This window comes from Nannospalax galili, unplaced genomic scaffold (assembly GCF_000622305.1).
Source record: "Nannospalax galili isolate Female #2095 unplaced genomic scaffold, S.galili_v1.0 scaffold107, whole genome shotgun sequence".
NCBI classification, from domain to species: domain Eukaryota; kingdom Metazoa; phylum Chordata; class Mammalia; order Rodentia; family Spalacidae; genus Nannospalax; species Nannospalax galili.
Window position 1 is genome coordinate 987,554 of NW_008358490.1, and position 21,231 is coordinate 1,008,784.

At 42.1% G+C, this 21,231-nt stretch overlaps 2 protein-coding genes and 1 pseudogene across 4 annotated transcripts in view; 1 reads left to right on the forward strand and 2 right to left on the reverse strand.

The window, feature by feature from the left end:
• The window catches only part of Ubr7 (ubiquitin protein ligase E3 component n-recognin 7 (putative)), a 25,100-nt gene extending 10,162 nt beyond the window's left edge, over positions 1 to 14,938 (reverse strand). Inside the window, exons 1-8 of the mRNA XM_008821712.2 lie at positions 14,722 to 14,938; positions 12,030 to 12,163; positions 11,569 to 11,629; positions 8,734 to 8,829; positions 6,007 to 6,060; positions 5,396 to 5,501; positions 2,517 to 2,725; positions 1,295 to 1,444 (exon numbers count right to left, since the gene is read on the reverse strand). Of these exons, the coding sequence (XP_008819934.1) occupies positions 1,295 to 1,444; positions 2,517 to 2,725; positions 5,396 to 5,501; positions 6,007 to 6,060; positions 8,734 to 8,829; positions 11,569 to 11,629; positions 12,030 to 12,163; positions 14,722 to 14,871 (960 nt within the window). The 5' untranslated portion in view covers positions 14,872 to 14,938. The remainder of the gene's footprint in view (positions 1 to 1,294; positions 1,445 to 2,516; positions 2,726 to 5,395; positions 5,502 to 6,006; positions 6,061 to 8,733; positions 8,830 to 11,568; positions 11,630 to 12,029; positions 12,164 to 14,721) is intronic.
• Positions 10,430 to 11,014, reverse strand: LOC108490134 (annotated as a pseudogene).
• Positions 14,939 to 15,060: 122 nt separating the features above from the next.
• Gon7 (GON7 subunit of KEOPS complex) overlaps positions 15,061 to 21,231 on the forward strand; it is a 14,948-nt gene continuing 8,777 nt past the window's right edge. The window contains exons 1-2 of one of the 3 annotated variants that reach the window (XM_008821710.3): positions 15,064 to 15,335; positions 17,664 to 18,088. In XM_008821710.3, coding sequence (XP_008819932.1) covers positions 15,128 to 15,335; positions 17,664 to 17,755 — 300 coding nt within the window. In that variant the 5' untranslated portion in view covers positions 15,064 to 15,127 and the 3' untranslated portion in view covers positions 17,756 to 18,088. Of the gene's footprint in view, positions 15,336 to 17,663; positions 18,089 to 21,231 lie in introns of those variants that run through there. The other 2 variants (XM_029557973.1, XM_029557974.1) reach the window with 2 other exon arrangements.

A 21,231-nucleotide genomic window follows, 5' to 3' on the forward strand; every position in this document is an offset into this window, starting at 1 on the left:
CTACATGCAGGCAATACATGCATACACATAAAATAAAAATAATAAATAAAAATTTTTAAAAAGGCTGACCCCTAACAATATGTACAAAAATATAAAATGTAAATAAAAAATGCAAACAAATTCTCCTTTTCAAAGTACTTTTAAGAAAAAAAGCAGGGCCTCGGAAGTTTTGTTTTTTTCCTCCCCTGTGGCAAATTCGTGTTGTGGTTTTGGTGGGGTGGTGGAGAGCGCATGTCATCTGCAGTGGCACTGCCCGCTATGGGCGGGCGGGCCTGCCTCTCTACTCGAAGGTGACCACGTTTAGATTCTGAGACGGGAAGTGGAGGGTGAATAGGTCACGGTGGCCTTTTAGGTTTAACTTTTCCTTTTTGCTGTCTAGTCATCCTCATCGGTCTTCTGCTTCTTGGTATCAGCATCATCATCCTCATCATCTTCAGCTGCCCGCTTGCACGGCACTGCCTCAGTCTCCTCATCTTCATCTCCGTCCTCTTCCTCACCATCACCTTCTTCCTCCTCCTCCTCTTCCTCCCCACCTTCTTCCTCTTCTTCATCTACCTCATTGTCAGTAAAATATTTTAAATATTTCCTATAACTCAAAATCTATTAGGTTTTGAAGCAATTCTATGATACAAAGAAAACAAGAATTGCTGTTTTCTACTAAAATTTGGTATTGCACAATTAAAAAAAATTCTATTATTATTATTTTATGTGTATTGAGTATATTGCCTGCATATATGTGAGTGCGCCTGTGTTGTGCAATGCCATGGAGGTCAGGAGAGGGCTTCAGATTCCCCTGGAACTGGAATTAAGGATGGCTTGTAGCCGCCATGTGGGTGCTGGGAATCGAACCTGGGTCCTCTGCAAGAGCAGTCAGTGCTCTTAACCACTGAGCTATCTCTCCAGCCCCAGTATTGCACAATTCTTATTTTCTTCTATAAAAATTCAGACTAGATTTCAAAACTTTGCTTAATAGAAAAGTTAAAATGGGGGCTGGAGAGATGGCTCAGCGGTTAAGAACACTGGCTGTTCTTGCAGAAGACCCGGGTTCGAATCCCAGCACCCACACAGCAGCTAGCAACTGTCCGTAACTCCAGTCCCAGGGGATCTGACAGCCTCTTCTGTCCTCCTTGGGCATTGCACGACACGGGTGCGCTTACCTACATGCAGGCAATACACGTATACACATAAAAATAATAAAGTATTTTTTTAAAAAGTCCCAAAACTCCTATTATCAATTCCATAAACATTTCTATTGCATAAAGTATATGAAGACCCAACGTTATCAGATACTCACCACACAGTCCTGGCAGGTGCACAGCTTGCTACGCCAGTTCACAGGCCAATAGGTGGCAGTATCTTTCTTTACAAACTGCTTGGCTTTGAGCTCTTGAAGTCGGCAGCCAAACTGTGATTCAGTTTTGGGGCTTTCATTCTTAAACACTGTCTGAAATAAAATTTAAGTTTTGAAATGTATGTGAGGCTTTTTAATAAAAAAATATTTTTGAGAGAGGGTCTTGCTTATGTAGCTGTGGCTGGCCTAGAACTCACCATGTAGACCAGGTTGGCCTCAGATCTATGGCAATCAGGATGCCGCAACTTCCACATCACAGCTGTGCACCACCAAATCTGGCTTATGCTGCTTGTTATACTATTATAGCTTTCAGAGTTTGGATTTTGTAAAGGGATTTCTTTAGGGAAGGACTACAAGTAAAGTTCAAAGCTACAGAGACTGTAGAATTAATGCCCAAGTTTCATTTACTTTTTCTTTTGGGTGTGCATGTGGAAGCCAGAGGACAACCTTAGGTGTAGTTCCTAAGGTGCCAACCTTCCCCTTCCCCCAATTAGAGACAGGGAACTCACCAAATAGGCTAGGCTGGACAGCCAGTGAGCTCAGGGGTCTGCCTGTCTTCACCTCTCCAGCACTGGGATTACAAGTACGTGTGCTACCATGCCTGGCTTTTGTATAGAGGCCAGACGCTGATGTCCAGTGTCTTCCTCAATCACTTCTCTTTATTTCTTGAAAATAGGCTCTCTCACTGCACCTGGAGTTTACCAATTTGCTAGACTGGTTGGCTGGAAAGCCCCAAGAATCCTCTCATCTCCAACTCCCCAGCACTGGGATTACAGGGAATATACCTGGTTCTCCTATTGTTGAGACAGGGTCTCACTATGTAGTCCTAGTGGGCCTGAAACTTGCTATGTAGGCCAAGCACTTTACCAACTGAATCACCTCCCTAGGCCATGTCCAGCTTTTTTGGTTTTCGGGGGGTTTTCTTTTGTGCGGGGTCTTTTGTTTGTTGTTTTGAGACAGGGTCTCCCTGTAGGCCCAAGCTGGCCTGGATCTCAGAAATCCACCCACCTCTACCCCCAAATGCTGGGATTAAAGGTGTGTGCCACTTTGCCTGGCTTACCCAGCTATTTTACTTGGGCTCAAAGGATTAAACTCAGGGCCAAGCACTTTACCATTGATGCTATCACTCCAGCCCCAAGTTTCACTTCTTATGTGCTTGTACTACCTGAACGTCAGTTTCAGAAGCAGAGCTGGTACATGGCTCATTAGTCTGCTCTGCTTTAACTTCTTTGACAGCATCCCTTCCACATTCTGGAACATCCTCTTTGAGGGCATTATCTTTATGATCTCCATTTTCAGACTTGGTAACTTCCTGATCAGCTGTCCCATCAACATTCAGCACTGGCCCTTCATCATCAGCAGATATTCTGGTTACTGTGGGTTCAACAAAAACACACAGATACCACAGACCTCTCACACAAAGAAATCACATTCTTATGGAAAACAGCTCAGAATCTCAAGTAGGAAAAAAGGTAACCTTAATCTCCATAATAAGAAGACAAGAATATCACTATTGCCTAATCCAAATACATGGCTCTTTTTTTTTTTTAAAAAAATAAAGACAGGATTTCCCTGTATGCCCAGCTGGCCTGGAACTTACTATGTAGACCAGGCTGGCCTGGATCTCAGAGAGCCCTACCTGCCTCTGCCTCCAGAGTCAGTCCTGGGATTAAAGGTGCAGGCCACTACATCCAGCTTCAATTAAAAATATTAATCACTGGGGCTGGCAAGGTGGCTCAGAGGTTAAGAACACTGGTTGTTCTTGCAGAAGACCTGGATTCAAATCCCAGCACCCACATGACAGCTAACAACTGTCTGTAATTCCAGTTCCAGGGGATCCGACGGCCTCTTCTGTCCTCTTCCGGCATTACGCCACACAGGTGAACATATATCTACATGCAGGCAATACACTCATACACACAAAATAAAAATAATAAAATATTTTTAAAAAATTAATCACACTTTATAAAGAAGAAAAAATATGTTACAGCTGTTAAAAGACAGACCAGATAACCAACAAAACAAGAGGCAGTAAGAAGAAATCTAACTAAAAACACAGGAAAAAAAAAGATAGTTCAGGAAAACACCAGCTTTCAGTTGGGAGGAGGAAAAAAAAGACAGAAAAACTATGGAAAGAGAAAAATGGTGAGGACGGTTTCAATTTAATAGAGGATGATGCCACCTGATAGGGAAGGAAATGCACAGGGCAGATTATTAAGAACACCTGGGCCGAGACAGGCGGCTCCAGAAGCACCTGAGGCCAGCTGGGCTGCACAATGAGACACTACCTCAAACCAACCTACCAACCAACCAACCAATCAGGGATGGTGATGTAACCAGCATACGTGAGGGCCAGGGCACGATCCTTAGGATCACAAACAAAATAAAACAAAAAACAAAGCAAACTAAACCAACAAACTAAAAGAAAAAAAAAAAGAAACTCCGCCAGGTGTGGTTGTGCATGCCTTTAATCCCAGTCCTCAGGAGACAAAAGCAGGCATATCTCTGTGAGTTTTCAGCCAACATGGTCTAAGTAGCAAGTTCCAGGCCAGCCAGGGCTCTGTCTCAAAAAAACAAAATAAAAAGCAAAACACAAAAGAAAACCCAGTGAGAACTACATATAGGTCAAGTGTCTACAGAAAAGTGAGGAATGTAACTGGAAAGAATTATGACCTGAGAGAGCACTTATTTTAAGAGCCTTGAAGCAAATTCAAAGTGTAGGACAAGATCTTAGAAAGCTGCTTGCGCTTTCCATGGTGAAATACTCCCTAAAAGTGAGGACCAGAGATTAAGACTCCATAGCAGTTGGGGCTGGGGAGATGGCTCAGTGGTTAAAGAACACTGACTGTTCTTACAGAAGACCTGGGTTGGAATTCCAGTACCCATATGGCAGCTAACAAGTGTCTGTAACTTCAGCTCCAGGGGATCCAACAGCCTCATCTGTCCTCTGAGGGCATTGCACAACACGGGTGCACTTACTGACACATAGGCATAACACTCATACACATAAAATAAAAATAATAAATAAAATAAAAACTCCATGGCAGCAAATACCGCCACTGTAAACCTCAGTTAATAAATATAGCGTTATCAAGATACTTTAAGACCATCCAGTATGATTGGTTCTTTTTCTTAGTGTATAAGAAAAGCACTAGATAACCCAGATAACAAACTGTATCCCTATCTGCTATAGTCAGAATATTTATTTCCTTCTAAAATTTATGGTAAAAGTTAACCTCCAATGTAATAATATTAAAAAGTCATAGGGGCTTCCCTCATGACCGCAATTAAGTGTCCCTACAGAAGAGGCCTAAAGGAGCCTGTGTGTTCTTTCCATCATGTGCGGACACACAGAAAGCTCCATGTATAAAGAATAGCCTTCCCCATCTGGCACCTTGATCTTTACTTGTCAGTCTCTAGAAGAGTGAATAATGCATTTCTATTACTGGTAAGGCATTTTGTTATATCATCCCAAATGACTAAGATGCCAACCCCTCAAAAGCATGTCTTACATTTAATAACAACTTACTTTAATTCTATTTCTCTTTCAAAATCCTATCCAAAAACTACTTCCTGCATTTTCTCTAATTCTGGTCTCATCAATACTCTGCATCATACCATTCAAGTTCCCATTTGTTCTTGGTAGGCTCTCAACCAGTCTATAAGCACTGTGTGGAGAAGGAACATATCAATGTTTTCTATAGCTCAAAGTCAAGTAAAAAATAGATGCTAAAAATTCTGGATTGAGGGCTGGAAAGATGGCTCAGCAGTTAAGAACACTGAATGTTCTTGCAGAAGACCAAAGTTTGAATCTCAACACGGAACATGGCAGCTAACAACTGTCTGTAACTCCAGTTCTAGAGGATCTGACGCCCTCTTCTGATCTCTGCAGGCATTGCACAACATGGTGCACTTGCATACATGCAGGTAATACACACATACACATAAAAAAAAAATAATACAATATTAAAAAAATTTCTGGTTTGAACATATAAATTTCATAAGCAAACATGGTTTGTGTCACAGTTTCACAGAAACACCTACCTGCCAACTGAGTAGCGTAAGCCCACAAGAAAGAACAACGTTTCATACAAGCCTGGCACACCATCTCTTGGAAATCCCCACTCTCAGGTGGAATGGCACCAAGATGCTGTGAATACAGAAAAAAAACAAACAAACAGGTATTTCCCTGTCATCTCCAAGTTCTCTTTATAAACAAATATCACAAAAGTACACAGATCATGTCTTTATAGCTTTAAAAAGGTAATTATACTGTAAAATAAAACAAAAAGAAAACTTTTTTGAGTATATATAGCTCTATTTCCATCCATCCATCCATCCATCCATCCATCCATCCATCCATCCATCTATCTATCTATCAATCATCTATCTATCTTTGGTTAGCCCAGAACTCACTATGGAGACCAGGATGGACTTGAACTCACAGAGACCCAACTGCCTCTGCCTCCTGTGTGCTGGGATTAAAAGTGTGCCCCACCACACCTGATTATTTATTTTTGAGACAGGATTTCAAGTAGCTGAGGATGGCCTTGAACTCCTGATCTTCACTCTACTACTTCCCAAGTGGTGGATTTACAGGTATGCACCATCATGCTCCATTAGACACATCTTTAAAGGGTAAATGTTTTTCTTACCCTGCCATGGAACCAGTCTTCACAGACTACACACTGAATCATCTCATCTGGAACCTAACAAAAAATATTTTGTTACTGTTTGCTTTGTATTCTAGAACAAGAAAAACAACCTGACCCACAAGAGAATTAGATATTAAATAATTCTCTGCCAACTTTGTAATGTATCTAATCCTTGTAATAGTAGTTAAAAGGAAAGAGAAGGCCATTCTGCATGAATTGGTTTGCAAGCAGTTATCAAAGCTCTTTCATGTCCATTAATATAGGATTCCTACAAAGCTTATGGATTAGGGCATTCCCAAATTACATACACAGAAGGTGACCTGACCAATGTAGAATGTGACTCCTGAGACTTTTTACTATAACACACTGCCAGGTGAGCTGAAAAGGAAACATTGCGATTTCTGATACAGACAACTTTTCCATTTTATTTATTCATTTTTGGTATTTTTTGAGACAGGGTCTCCCTGTAGCCCTAGCTTGCCTGGAACTCTCTATGTAGACCAGGCTAACCTCAAACTCAGAGATCCACCTGCCTCTACCTCCTGAGTGCTGGGATTAAAGGCATGCGCCATCATGCCCAGCCTCAGCTTTTCAATTTTAGTAAGTTAATGCCCTACACTAGAAACTGATGTAACAAAAGACAGAGACTATTTGGGGGATTATTTTCTCTTTATCCTAGGCTTTCATAGCTACCAATTAACATCTTAATGTTTTTCTGTCTCTTCATTGGGGTGGTTTCTGAAGAGACAAAAATAAATAACCCACAGTACTCAGCAGTTTTATATTTTTTTCTCCCTGTCAATTTATTCATCATCTATTTTTGTTTTGTCTTTTTATTTAAAAGTGCTCTAAGAAACATTTTACTTAATTCGTTAACATAACCAGGTTTTTGTTTGTTTTGATACAGGGTCTCCCTAGAACCCCAGCTGGCCTGGAACTGGTTTTGTAGACCAGGCTGGCCTTGATCCAACTGCCTCTGCCTCCTGAGTGCCATGATTAAAGGTGTGCACCACCACGGTGACTGAAATATCTAGTTTTTAGATCTTTTCTTTTGGGGAGGGGGTCTTTTTGAGACAGGGTCTCCCTGTAGCCCCAGCTGTTCTGGAACTCAATATGTAGACCAGGCTGGCCTTGAACTCACAAGAGATCCGCCTGCCTCTGCCTCCCAAGTGCTGGGATTAAAGGCGTGCGCCACCATGCCTGGCTTAAGATCATATTTCTGATAACTCAAAGATACTTTCAATTTCTTCCTCTACATAATTTGGTTCAATAATTATAGTCCCATAATGATTAAAACACCAGAAAATTAACTCCTTTCCATACAAACAATTCCTTTCAGATTGGTTAGTACACAGACAAAACATCAACTGAGGATATGAAAGGACAACTCAGCAGTCATACAGACAACTTTACAAACAGAAAGCTGTGTAATCTCATTCATGATTGGGAAAAAGAAAACACTTCAAAGATCTTATTCTTCATTTATTAGCCTGGTAAGACTTCAAAGGATTGGCAGTACATAGGGTTAGTAAGAATGTTGAGAAAAACAACTACTATCATCTATCATTGGTGGTCCAATCCTTTTACCAGACATGATCACAATTGTAAATCAGTAGATATCCTTTTTATCTATACCTACAGTAGTACTCTCAGTTGTACACTTGTGTAAGGATGCCTACTAAAGCCTTCTTTATGGTGAACGTTAGACAAATGTCATCTGCTACAGAACAAGGGAACTAATTCATGCATGTTAAATTTGCGATATACTACAGCAATTAAAACAAGGCAGACTGTGTTTTTCAAGTCCCCTTTCCCCTTTCAATTAAAAAATAATTTATTTTTTTCATTTGTATGGATGTTAGCCACCATATGGGTGCTGGGAACTGAACCAAATCCTCTGCAAGAGACTCTTAAGAGTTGTGTTCTCTCTCCAGCCCCTCCCCTTTTACTTAAAAAATAAAATTTTTTTTAAGTGTTTTGCCTGCATGTATACATGTGCACCACGTGCTTGCATGCCTCATGCCTGAAAAGGTCATGGATCCCTTGAAACTCAACTTCCAGATGGTTTTGAGTCTCCGTGTGAGTGCTGGGAACTGAATCCAGGTCCTTTGCAAGAACAGCAAGTGCTCTAAACCACTGAGCTATCTCTCTAGACCTCCCACCTCCTTTTCACTTTTTGAGGCAGGATCTCTTATAATGGTCTGAAACTCATTATGTTGGTCAGGGTAGCCTTGAACTTGTGGCAGTGTGCCTGCTGAGATTATGGGCATAAGCTGTCACCCCAGTTAGACTGTTTACTATGGAAGGTGATCTATGAGAAAAGCCAATTGCAGAAGAGAATGCACAGAATAACTCTGAATTTCACTTATACTTGTAACTGAAACTGTAAAAGAATTCAGTTTGTACATTTCTTTTTTTTCCAAGAAAGCAAAAAATTGAAGGATATTCTTAGAAAGTGTCTAGGGGTGAGACAGGCAAGAAAGAGAAGAAGGAAAGGGCTCTGGCCTTGGGAAAGTCCTCTCCAATATTTCATTCCTATGATATACAAATGAAAACAAAACAGCTCTGTACAGTTACAGATTGAAGCCAGATTCCTAAGAAGACAGTACATCGTGAATCCTTGAGTATCCTTAAAAACTTCTATAGAGTTCTAGATGCCCAGACAACAGCAAGAGACTGAGGAATCAAGGCTAGAAATGAGACAGGTTTTAGGTTGTGATTTCTTACCTCATCTTCAGGATCAGGATAGGGTCTCTTACAAACGCAGTACAGCCCAAAAAAGTTGTCATTGTACTTATTACAAGAATTTACCTTTGATTTGTCCTGAAAGAGAATTTTGACATATATTATGGTCTAATATTAGGTATAATCTCATGCACCATAAAATGTATACATTCATGAAATCTCTGCATTAACTATCAAACTAGCCATTAACTTTCAAGTCTGAAGGGGGAAATACTTTTTCCAAGATGGGAGGGGGACGACCCAACAGTGTATTTTCTTTATAGCAATAGGGGGAAATTTACTCATTCAATAAAATGGAAATCAGCTTATGTGAACTGACCATGGCCCAGAATTTCAAGGCATTTCTTTAAATGAAGCTGTGACAGCCAAGACCTTTGGGCTATTGAAAGAACATGATTATCTAGAATTAATCTTTAGTTTTTAAAATATTTTTATTATTTTCATTTTTGTGTATGAGTATATTGCCTGCATGTGTGTAAGTGCACCAGTGTTGTGCAATGCCCGAGGAGGTCAGAAGACGGCGTGCGATCCCCTGGAACTGGAGTTAAGGACAGTTATCAGCTGCCATTTGGGTGTTGGGACTCAAACCTGGGTCCTCTGCGAGCAGTGTTCTTAACCACTGAGCCATTTCTCCAGCCCCAGAATCAATCTTTATTAAAGGAGGAAACATGAAGATTTTAATTATTACTGAACAATGTGACATTCCTTACTCTCTTTTAGCTGTATTTCACAAGTTCTTGTGAAAGCAGTTTCTACCAGCAAAAATGTCCCATGTACATCTAGTCACATTATTACAAAGTTTTATTTTTTTTAATCTTTTATTATTTTTATGTGTATGAGTGTATTGCCTGCATGTAGGTAAGTGCACCCACGTGTTGTGTAATGCCCTTGGAAGACAGATAAGGCCATCAGATCCCCTAGAACTGGAGTTAGGGACAGCTGTTAGCTGCCATGTGGGTGCTAGGATTCGAACCCAGGTCTTCTGCAAGAACAACCAGTGTTCTTAACTGCTGAGCCATCTCTCCAGCCCTATTTTATTTTTTAAAAAAAATTTATGTGTATGCGTGTATTGCCTTCATGAAGGTAAGTGCACCTGTGTAGTGCAATGCCCTCAGAGGACAGAAGAGGCAGTCAGATGCCCTGGGACTGGAGTTACGGGTTGTTACCAGTTGTTAGCTGCCATGTGAGTGCTGGGATTTGAACCTGGGTCTTCTGCAAGAACAACCAGTGTCCTTAACCACTGAGCTAAGTCTCCAGCCCCTACAAAGTTTTAATCATTCAGTTTGTCTTTAAAACTTTAAATTTAGCTGGGCATGGTGGTGCATGCCATTACTCCCAACATTCAGGAGACAGGCAGATCTCTGTGAGATTCAGGCCAACCTGGCCTATATAGCAAGTTCTAGGTCAGGTGAGGTTACAGGGTGACCCTGTCTCAAAAAGACCAAAAAAAAAAAAAATTTTTTTTTTTAAATTATTTTTGTGTGCACACCCATGCCATGATGGGTGTGTGATCAAGACAACTTGCAGGAGTCAATCTCTCCTTCCATCATGTGGGTCCTAGGGATCAAACTCAGGCTTGGCTGTAAGCACCTTTACCTGCTGATCCATCTCAGTGGCCCCTTTTGTTTGTTGTTTTCTGGTTTGTTTTTTTTCACATGAAAACAATGTTAACATTTAATGAACCTCCCTGTGTGGCTTCAAGCCACCAGGACACAGGCACCCCCAACACTCTTAATCTTCTCCTCAGCTCTTCTGCTGAAGAATTTGGCCTTCACGATCACGGCTGCTTAGGGAGCTTTCCCTTCCCCAGAACTTTGTAGTAGCCTGATTGCATCATATCAATGATGGAGGCAACACTAGCCTTATTTTTGACAGCATTTACTGGTGTCTGTTAACTGACCAATGTCCACAATTTATCAGGGTTGACAGTTGGGCCAAAGCTCTGGTTCCTCTTTAAGTGGTAATGCCTCATACCAGCTTTCCCAAAGTAACCTGGATGATATCTGTCGAAGTTGATCCCGTGGTGATGCATGCCACCAGCATTAACTTGGCCTCCTGAGTGCTTCCAGTGTTTCCTGATGCAGCCGTGGCTGTGGCTCACGCGGCCCCGGAGTTTCTGGGACTCCCTCAGTCTGGATGGCATGGTGGTGGCCAAAAGGAAAGAGCTTTTCTGGTTTTATAATTTCATTATTTTTATTTTATGTGTATGAATGTATTGCCTGCATGTAGGTAAGTGCACTTGTGCCATGCAATGCCTGTGGAGGACAGAAGAGGCTGTCAAATCCCCTGGAACTGGAGTTCCGGACAGTTAGCTGCCATGTGAGTGCTGGGATTCAAACCCAGGTCTTCTGCAAGAACAACCAGCGTTCTTAACCGCTGAGCCATCTCACCAGCCCCCGTTTTTTTTTTTAAACAGTCTCCATTATATAGTTCAGACAGGTCAAAACTCATATGGCACACCCAGGCTGGCCTTGAACTCACAGTAATCCTCCTGCCTCAGCTCCCAAGTGCTGGTATTACAGGAGCGAGCCACTATGCCTGGCTCTTTATTAGGTTTTAAGTCATATCCTTTGCTCTAAAAGTGCACAAGCTCAGCATATGAGCATAACACAAATAAAAACCAGTTTAAAGAACATTTCCTCCAAACCTTAATTATAATGTATACTGTAGAATCTGAACATGTTATTCCAACCAAATAAAAAATAATACTCAAGAATAAGAAAAGGCTCCTTTGTGGAAAATACTTTGGTTTTACCCACTTTGGTAAATACCAACCTCAGGTCCTTAAGTGCATTTGTAATCACAGTGCTTACTTACAGGAAATAATTTGCATTCCAAATTTTTAAACTTGCTGTTTCCACAATCACAACGAAAATTTCTGAAAAAAAGGAAGAATCCATTTAAATTTTCTTTTAAAGCTAATTATTCTTCAAGTTCAAATCCTAGCTTATCTTTTTGACTCATTTCTATAATATAAGACATAGCCTTTTTGCTGTTCATGTATCTTATTTGGAATTTTTCCAACAAAAAGGACAATTCCGGAACTTCCTACACACAAAAGGCCACTATCTGCACCACTCTCAGTCAAATGGAATAATGGAAGAAAAGGATGACTAGTCTGAGTCTTCACCACAGCTGTGGAAAAACCATTCCCTCCAATCACATTGAATTATACCAGTCCATAATTACTTTGAATGAAAAGCAAGATTAGTCAGGCAGTGTGGTTGGATAAGAATCTATAAACATTTAGAAAGCACTCTGAAAAAAAATCTGTGTACCTTTTTGTGTACAGTTCAAATAGTTTATGACTTCCATGGCACTCGTAACTGCATGCTAGACAAATTCCTGCCGCTTCCTCTCCCGCTGGGGTGCAGGTACTACAGGCATATAGTGCTTGTCTCTTTACTGAGCCCTGAAAGACCATCCAGAACAGGAGGAAAAATGACAATGTACAATTACGCAGCAGAGTACCAAAACACTTACACATTCCATAACTACACTAAGGCTTGTTTTTACACAATTTTTTTCTTTTTAAAAAAATATATTTATTTTTATGTGTATGAGTATATTGCCTGCATGTATGTCAGTGCACCCGTGTCGTGCAATGCCTTGGAGGTCAGAAGAGGGCTTCAGATTCCCCTGGAACTGGAGTTAAGGACGGTTTGTGGCAGCCATGTGGGTGCTGGGACTCGAACCCGGGTCCTCTGCAAGAGCAGTCACCACTGAGCCATCTCTCCAGCCCCACAATTTTTTCTTAAAGTGATAGGAAGGTTAAATCTGTGAATCAAGTAAGTTGATCTGTTTAATGGTTTTAATATATTAAAAGTGTATCACATAAAGGAGACAAATGTTTACAGTAAATACGTGTAAGAGGTATAATCTATTATTCTTTCAATTCATCTGTAGACTTCAAATATTTCAAAATTGAAAGGTGAAGGAGAAACAGACCAAACTACCTTCCCCTAAGAGGGAACTATAGGCTGGAGAGATGGCTCAGTGGTTAAGAGCACTGACTCTCTTGCAGAGGACCACAGTTCAATTCCCAGCACCCACATGGCAGCTATGAAGCGTCCTTAATTCCAGTTCCAGGAGAATCTGGAGACCTTTTCTGACCTCCACGGCACTGCATGACACGGGTGCACTCACATACATGTAGGCAATACATTCATACACATAAAAAATAATAAAGTAATAAAAAAAAAAAAGAGGGAACTATACAAGCAGGTTTCTGGGATGCCAGTAGTACTGTTCTTTTTCTTTCCCTTTGGTTTTTTTGAGATAGTCTCCCTGTAGCCCCAGCTGGACTTGAACTCACGGAGATTCACCTGCCTCTGCCTCCCGAGTGCTGGGATTAAAGGTGAGTGCCACCATGCCAACTAATACTCTGTTTCTTGACTAGGGTTGTACTTGCCTTGTCAGTGTTCGTTGTTTTCAATCAAACAATACACAGAACTTACACAAATTTCTTGTACGTGTGCAGGTACACCTGGAGGCTAGAGACTGGGTGTCATTCCTCAGGAGCAAGTGCCCCCCACCCCCTTTTTTTTCGGCCTGGAGCTGAGGCTAGGCTAGTTGAGGAGCCTGCCCAGGGATCAGCTTATGTCTGCCTCTTTAGAGCAGGGATTACAAATGCACACTAACATGCCTGGCTTTTTTATGTGGGCTCTAGGGATGGAATACGGGTTTCTCACATTTGTGAAACAAGCATTTTACGGACTAAGTGATATCATCTCCCCAACTATACAAATGTCTATATATTTTACCTCAATACAAAAATTTTAATGCCATCAAGATGGCTCAGTGGGTAAAGGTGCTTGGTAAGCGCAGGTGACATGAGTTGGATACCTGGAATCCACATAAAGGTGGAAGGAGAGAACCAACTCCACAATGTTGGTCTGACATCTCACATGTGCCATGCACATGCCCCCGCCCAATAAGAAATAAAAACTTTAGTACTGAGTATCTTTATTTCCAGAGAGAAGACTTTTAACCCATGCTGATGCACACTTGTAGTCCCACAACCTGGGAGGTGAAGGTAGGATCAGGAATTCCAGGCCGTCTAGCCTAGGATACATGAGACTATCTCCAAAAAACAATTTCTTAGTTAATCCATTTTATAAAGCTAACTATATTTCGTAAAATAGTTTGTATATGGACTTAGGACCTCCCCCCCGCCCAAGGAAGTCAGGACAAAACGTTGTTTCAGTTGTAGCCAAAGGTTTTAAATTCAGGAAATATTTGGGACTATCTTTGGATACCAGATTTATTCAACAATCTAACAGCTTTGCAGTGTAAACCCAATCTGGCCAACGAAGACCAAGAGTATTATGACTTCAGTCCACACCACACAATGACTCCAAATCCTTTCCCTCACTCCACCCAGGGGCCTAGGTAACCTGTGTTCTTCCTACCCGCCGGTCTTCATTTCTGTACCTAGACGTGTGGGTTGAATCACTACATCACACCTTCTGGAACTCTTGTTCATAAGGTCTCACAAACGCCAAACAGATCCTTCTCTTTCCTCTTGGCTTTCCAGAGCCACCTGATGCTCTGGTTCCAATTTCACACGGCCCACAGAAGCAGAACTTGCTTCGTTTAACCAGAAGGATGAGCTGCCAGTTAAACGGTAGCCTATCCTTACGGGAAGGCTTTCGAAGCTAGAGCTCTTTTAACTCTACTTTGCCCCATCTGGTGCCTAATAAGCATGCTTGAGGATGGGAGGATGGCTGGCTCCGAGAGGTCACGAGGATGATCTCGGAAAGTGCAGGCCCACAAGCAGATACATAGGAGCTGCTCGGGGCCAAGAATGCTGCCTGCAAGACGGAGGGGGGCCGCTGCTGGGGAAAAGCTGAGGCTATAAAGGCAGCCGAGCCAGGACTCCGGAAGGGCGGCCCTAAAGCACCCCAAGGCCCAGCCGCGGCCGGCGCGAGCCGGGGCAGCCCGGCGGGGAGGATCAGAGGCCGCGCGCACCTGTGAGTAGGAGCACTTCTCCGAGTCGCTGCCGCCCAGGACGGCACACGCCTCGTTCTCCAGCTCCTCGTCCTCCTCGAGCACGTCCACCAGCGAGACCACGGGCTCCAGCTCTGCCTGGCGCCCAGCGGGGTTCTCGGCTCCCGCCATGCTCAACTCTCGCGGCGTACAGCCGCACAGCCTGGTCGGAGGCGGGAAAAGCGGCCGCCAGAGGCGCCCCGGGGAAGGCGGGGCCTGAGCACCGGCCAGCCAATCCGAAAGAAGAAGAAGGAAGGAACTGGAAGGGGGGCCTCCCGAACACCGGAAGTCATTCCTTCCCCTCTTCTCCGCCTGCGCCCGCCGTGAGCTGGCTTCCGCTTCCGGGTGGCGCTTCTCCGTGGCGCGCTGTTGAAGCTGAGCGGGCCCTATGGAGCTTTCGGGAGAGTATGTCGGGCGCGACGGGGAGCCGCAACCGCTGCGGGTGTCTTGTGAGGCGTCGGGTGACGCGGACCCACTGCAGAGCCTGCTGGAGGGCGTGGCCCGGATGAAGGAGGTGATAGCCGAATTCTTCCGGCCCCTGGTGGAGCGGGACGCGCAGGGCGGGATGGCGGCGGCTCCGGACAACGCAATGGATGGTGAGCGCGGGGCGGGGACTCCGGTGCGGGGCGGCTGAGAAAGTGGGCCTCGGGGGAGGGAGACTTGCATCTAAGAGTTATTGGCTCTCGCTGCCCTGTTTATCGGAACTGTCTAGCCCAGCATTTTTACAACTTGTCCTTTATGTGCCAGGTGCCTGCTGCTCGGTGCCAAGCATTGGGCGGGGGGTGGGGTGGGGTTAAAATAGACAGGTTTTGCCTTATTCGTATCTTATGTGTATAAGTATTGCCTACATGTATGCAAGTGCACCCGTGTCATCCAATGCCCGCGGAGGTCAGAAGAGGGCGTCGGATCCCCTGGAACTAGAGCTACGGTCGGTTGTTAGCCGCCCTATGGGTGCTGGGATTCGAACCTGGATCTTCTGCTAGAACAGCCAGTGCTCTTAAAGGCTGAGTTTTCTCTCTATCCCAGAGTGACTTTTGAGCTGGCTGTGTTGAAAGAGGTAAAGGACCTTTACCAGGTGTGAAATAACTGACAAGTATGCAAGAGTGAGCTGTACCACAGAGTCCTAGTGGGGACAGCTTTGGATGTCTCAATTTTGTAGGTGCTGTTTTATTTTTTTACTTATTTGCGGGTTTGTTTTGTTTTTGAAGACTTGTGTGTATGTGTGAGGGCTTGCATGTATTGTATGTGTGCCTCTTGGCGTGCCTGGTGCCCACGAAGACCAGAGAGGGCCTTGGAGCTCCTGGAAATGAAGTTACAGGCGGTTGTGAGCCACCAGGTGGTTGCTGGGAACTAAACTCAGGTCCTTTCCAAAAACTTGATCAAGTGCTCCATCTCTCAGCCCTTGTAGGTGCTGTTTTAAAAATGTAAACATGCCAGGCGTGGTGGCTCACGCCTTTAATCAGGAGGCAGAGGCAGGCGGATCGCTGTGTGTTCAAGGCCAGCCTGGTCTACATAGTTCCAGGACATGTTTGAGTGGTTGCATGTGGGTGTTAGGAACCCAGGTCCTCTGCAAGAGCAGCCAGTGCTCTTATCTGCTGAGTCATCTCTCCAGCCCCGTTTTTTTTTTTTTAACTGTATCATATATGTGTTTAATGTATTGGTCCTTTTCACCCTCATTGCCCTCTCTATCCCCTTCCCACTACAGCTCCAAACAAGTCCCCTTCCTCTGCTTTGTTGTCACTCCCTGCGTTTAATTAAGGTTGTGTGAGCATGGTTGAGTAGTCATTTACTTGAGTTTGGGTTTCACATACTGAAGAAAATGACTCCTCTCACAGCAACCATTAACTAAAGATAGCTCCTCCTGGAGAGGTGGGGCTTCATGAGCCCCTCCCCCTTCCCTGTCCGGTTGAGGACCCCATCTTGTTCAGGTAACCACGGGTGCTGTTCAGTGCAAGCAAGGGTCCTGTTATGTCCTGAAGACAGTATTTCACAGCAGTCGTCCCAATCTTCTGGTTCTTACATAGTTTCCACCACACCCCCTCTTCTGCTGTAGAAATTAACTGTTAATTAATTTTCTTATTATTTTGGGGGGTCCAGGGTCTAGAACTTGCTATGTAGATCAGGCTGACCTTGAACTCACAGAGATCCATCTGCCTCTGCCTCTGAGTGCTGAGTTAAAGGAATGTAACACCATGCCTGGCCCAAGAGACCCTGTCTTAAGGTGGGAGGCAAGGGCCTACACTGAGTTTGTGACCTTCACATGCACACACACACACACACACATCATACACATGCACAGAGGAGTGAAGTATTGATACATGCTACAACAATAATGAACCTTGAAAATAGTAAGTCAGGCACAAAGAACTCTACATTGTATGTATTCATTTACATCAAATGTCCAGAACAGGCAAGTCCATACAGGCAGGAGGCAGATTGGTAGTGGTAAGAACCAAGGGGAAGAGAAAGTAGCTGCTAATGGTTATGGAGTTTGTGTTGGGAGTAATCAAAGTATTTCAGAATTAGTGGTGGTAATTAGGCAAGCTGAAAACTACTGAGTTGTCACTTTAAAAGAGTGAATTATATGGTAAATGAGTTACATCCCTAAAGTGATAGAAAGGTTTTAAATACTAAAATTCCTGAAAAAATAAAAAACAAACAGTGTGGGTGGGTGGGTGGCATGGTGCCCATGTGGAATTGGTTCTCTCCTTCCACCTTACATGGGCTCCAGGGATTGAATTCAGTTACCAACCTTGTGCCACAGTTACCTTTACCTGCTGAACCATCTCACTGGTCCCTGGAGTTTTAAAAAGTACGATAATGCATGGTTTTATTAGTCCCCAAAGGGAAATGGTCTCATCTCCATCAGTTTGTAGTTCTTTCAACCACTGAGCATGTCATACAACCAGTATTTATTTTAAAAGGTGATGATGAAGATGGTGCAGAAGATGATAACATTGGTAGCAGAACTAACTCAGATGGACCATCTGCAAAACGGCTAAAACCACCGCCTTAGTTTTTGTGAAATTAAGATTGCTACTGAGTTGGGTGAGGTTGTGTACACCTATAATCGCAGCTACTTGGGAAGCTGAGGCAGGAGGATCACAAGTTGGAGGCTAGCTTGGGCTACATGTCAAGACCTTGCCTCAAAAAAGACAGAAACTACTGCTACATCCTAATCATCCCACGCTAATACTAGGGGAAGATGTTTTTGGAAAATGTTTATTTTCTTCCACTGGACAGTTTGTAACAGAAAACTTCCTTGCTTCCAACAAAGAAAAATATAAATGTTTGGGGATAAAGTCTTGTTTTCCCATCCTAAAATAAAATGGAATAATTTGTAATGAAATCCTTGAAGTTGGCAAGTTATTTTTTTAATATTTTTTTATTTTATGAGTGTTTTGCCTGCATGTGTGTAAGAAGTGTACCTGTGTTGTGCAGTGCCCGAGGAGGTCAGAAGAAGGTGTTGGGTTCCCTGGATGGTTAACAGATGGTTGTTAACTACAATGTGGGTGCAGAGACTTGAACCTGGGTCCTTTACAAGAGCAGCCAGTGCTCTTAATCACTGATCCATCTCTCCAGCCCCGGAGAGTTATATTTTATGATTGCTTTCTCCTTTAAAATGACTTTCAAGTCATCCTAGCATTCAGGAAATGAGGCAGGCAGATCTCTGTGAGTTCAAGGCTAGCCTGGTCTACATAGTTCCAGGGCCAGCTGGGGCTACAGGGAAACCCTGTCTCAAAAAAAGACCAAAAATCCTTTTGAATTAAATCGTATGTTGCCTACATCTTTTAACTTTTGTTGTAGAATTTCATGGCATGGTTTATAGGCAGTTATATTTCAAAGAATCGATAAGAGCAAGTAGCAAAGGTATTAAATGTTAGACTGTCATTATTAATAAGCAGAAGAAAATAAGGAACCCTCTCCCCAATGAGAAGAATGAACCTTGAGAGACCACGGAAACCCTGAATTCACTTCTACACAGGTCCAGAGGTGATTCCACTTAGTGAATGTGAATTAATTTTCTGATACAAATATGAGACCTAAGTCAGCAAACTTATGTTTTTTTATAATTTAGATATTTTTATACTGTGGCCATATTTTAGTTTTACTTAACAGTGAACTGGTGAATATTTAAATATATACATATTCCTAAAATAGATTGTGTTTCTGCTTATCAGTGGACTGGGATTTAAGATGTACAATGCATCTTTCTGATTTTGATAGCTCATACATCAACTAGCATGTACCTAAATAAGACAGGTCTGTGCTTTGAACTTGCAGTGTCCTGCCTGTAAATGTTGGGATTATAGGTGTGTGTAATCATGCCTGGCTTTTTGTTGTTTTCAAATAAGGTCTTGCTATGTGGTTCAAATGGCCTGGAATGCCCTTTATGTTAGCTCAGATTCCCTCAATCCTGTGATTTTACTGCCTCCACTTCTTGAATGTTTGGCCTCAGAGTCTTAAATATAACAAATCATAATGGTTTACTTCATAAGTTTATTGAACCTCAGAAGTTATTTGCCTCAGAACAGAGCTAACCATTAATAGAGCTAGGTTTTAAGCTGCTAAAAGGTTAGAGGAATCATTAATCAACTTGTGAATAACTGTTACTATGAAATAGTTTACATGATACTATCATTCTATTTTGTTGCATATTCTAATACCTATAACTTACAGTTCATGTTACTAAGGAAACTCAATTTACATACTTCATGTCTTTAAAATACTGTTTTACTTAGAATATTGGCATTCCACTAAGCACTCTTAGATAATCCAAACAGTGCCAACTAGAAAAAATTATAAATAGTTGGGGGCTGGAGAGATGGCTTATCAGTTACGAGCACTGGCTGCTCTTGGAGAAGACCTGGGTTGGGTTCCCAGCACCTACATGGCTGCTAACAGCCATCTATAACTCCAGTTCCAGGGCATCTGATACTTTCTACCTCAGGCATTGCATGACATGGGTGCACTTATATACATGCAGGCAATAAACTCATATATAATAAAAATAATAAAATGTGAAAAAAATTATAAATGGCCAGAAATTCTCAACTCTTGTTTCTAACAGTCAATTGTTAATTTATAATTCTATCGTTAATCCTTAAAAAAACTTGCCTGTATGTAATTAAAACAGTATATTGTTTAAATTGAAAGCTAAACTTGCTCCTAGACATTTTATATTTTCTTTTTTGTTTAGTAAATGGGTTTCATAAAGAAATTTCAAGAACTGTTCAGGGGTTTAGGGGTATAGGTTTGATCAATCTTTTATTCAGTTTTATAATCTTCATTTTCCAGTCTGCTACCTTTTAATGGTACTAACATTAGACAGAGCAAGCAGAACAGTGCTACTTTTTGAAACAGCCCCAACTTTTTACTTTTGTACAGGAAAGTCAACCCCACATTCCTACCTAAAAATAAGACTATCATGAGCCTTAGATAATCTAAAATGTGAAACAAAGAATTCTCTTTTGTGAAAGAAGTGCTTACATAGTATTTACTACTTTAACACTAGAATCCTATAGGTTATAGTTGCTTGGCTATTAAGACATTTAAAGTTTTTTGTTTTTTTTTTGAGACAGGATCTCCCTGTAGCCCCAGCTGCCCTGGAACTCACTATGTAGACCAGACTGGCCTTGAACTCACAGAGATCCACCTGCTGGGATTAAAGGCGTGCCCTACCACGCCTGGCTAGACATTTAAACTTTTAAAAACATCAGGGAAGAGGGAGGGAGGCTGTGGGAGGGTGCCAACAGGGAAGTGGGTGTATAGTCGAATAAGATGGTTTGGGATGTTCTGTGTGATACACAAAATCAAGTTTTTAAAAAATGTATATTTGAGGAGGAAGCATGGAAATTTACGTCATGCTAATTAGTAGCGGTGATAAACATTACCATTGAAACCCACCCGATGACTTCATAGACATACACAGGCGCCAAGGGTCCAAGTGGAACCGATTATGACTAGTAATATTCAGATGCATACAGATTAGAGATGCGTGAGCCAACATCTCAGTGTTAGTAGCAAAAACAATGAGTCTTTCTGCAAGGAACAATATATTCTAAAATGAAATGGAGATCTTTTTTAAAGGTTAAAAACTCATTCAATTTTATGTCTTACAGGGCTTATACTGAGTTCAATATTGTGTAACTGTATTGACTCAACTGTGAACCTAGAAACTTGCAGCCACTTGTGAAAGAGATGTACTGTTGCTCTGGAGTGTGTTACTGAATATGTTAGCTGTAGTGAAATGCTTCTTCTAATCATGTAATTATTAAAAATTTTTAAAATGATTAAAAAAATTAGTAAATGTGAAAAACATTACCATTGAAATCTGATGACTATATCCATGCTCAGATGCCAAGGAGCTCAGAAAGTAACCGACTGTGACTAGTAATAATCAGATATAGAGATTAGAAACACATGTGCAAACATCTTAGCATTGCAATAAAAATGAATTTTTCTAAACTAGCTAGGCATTGTTCTTGATAC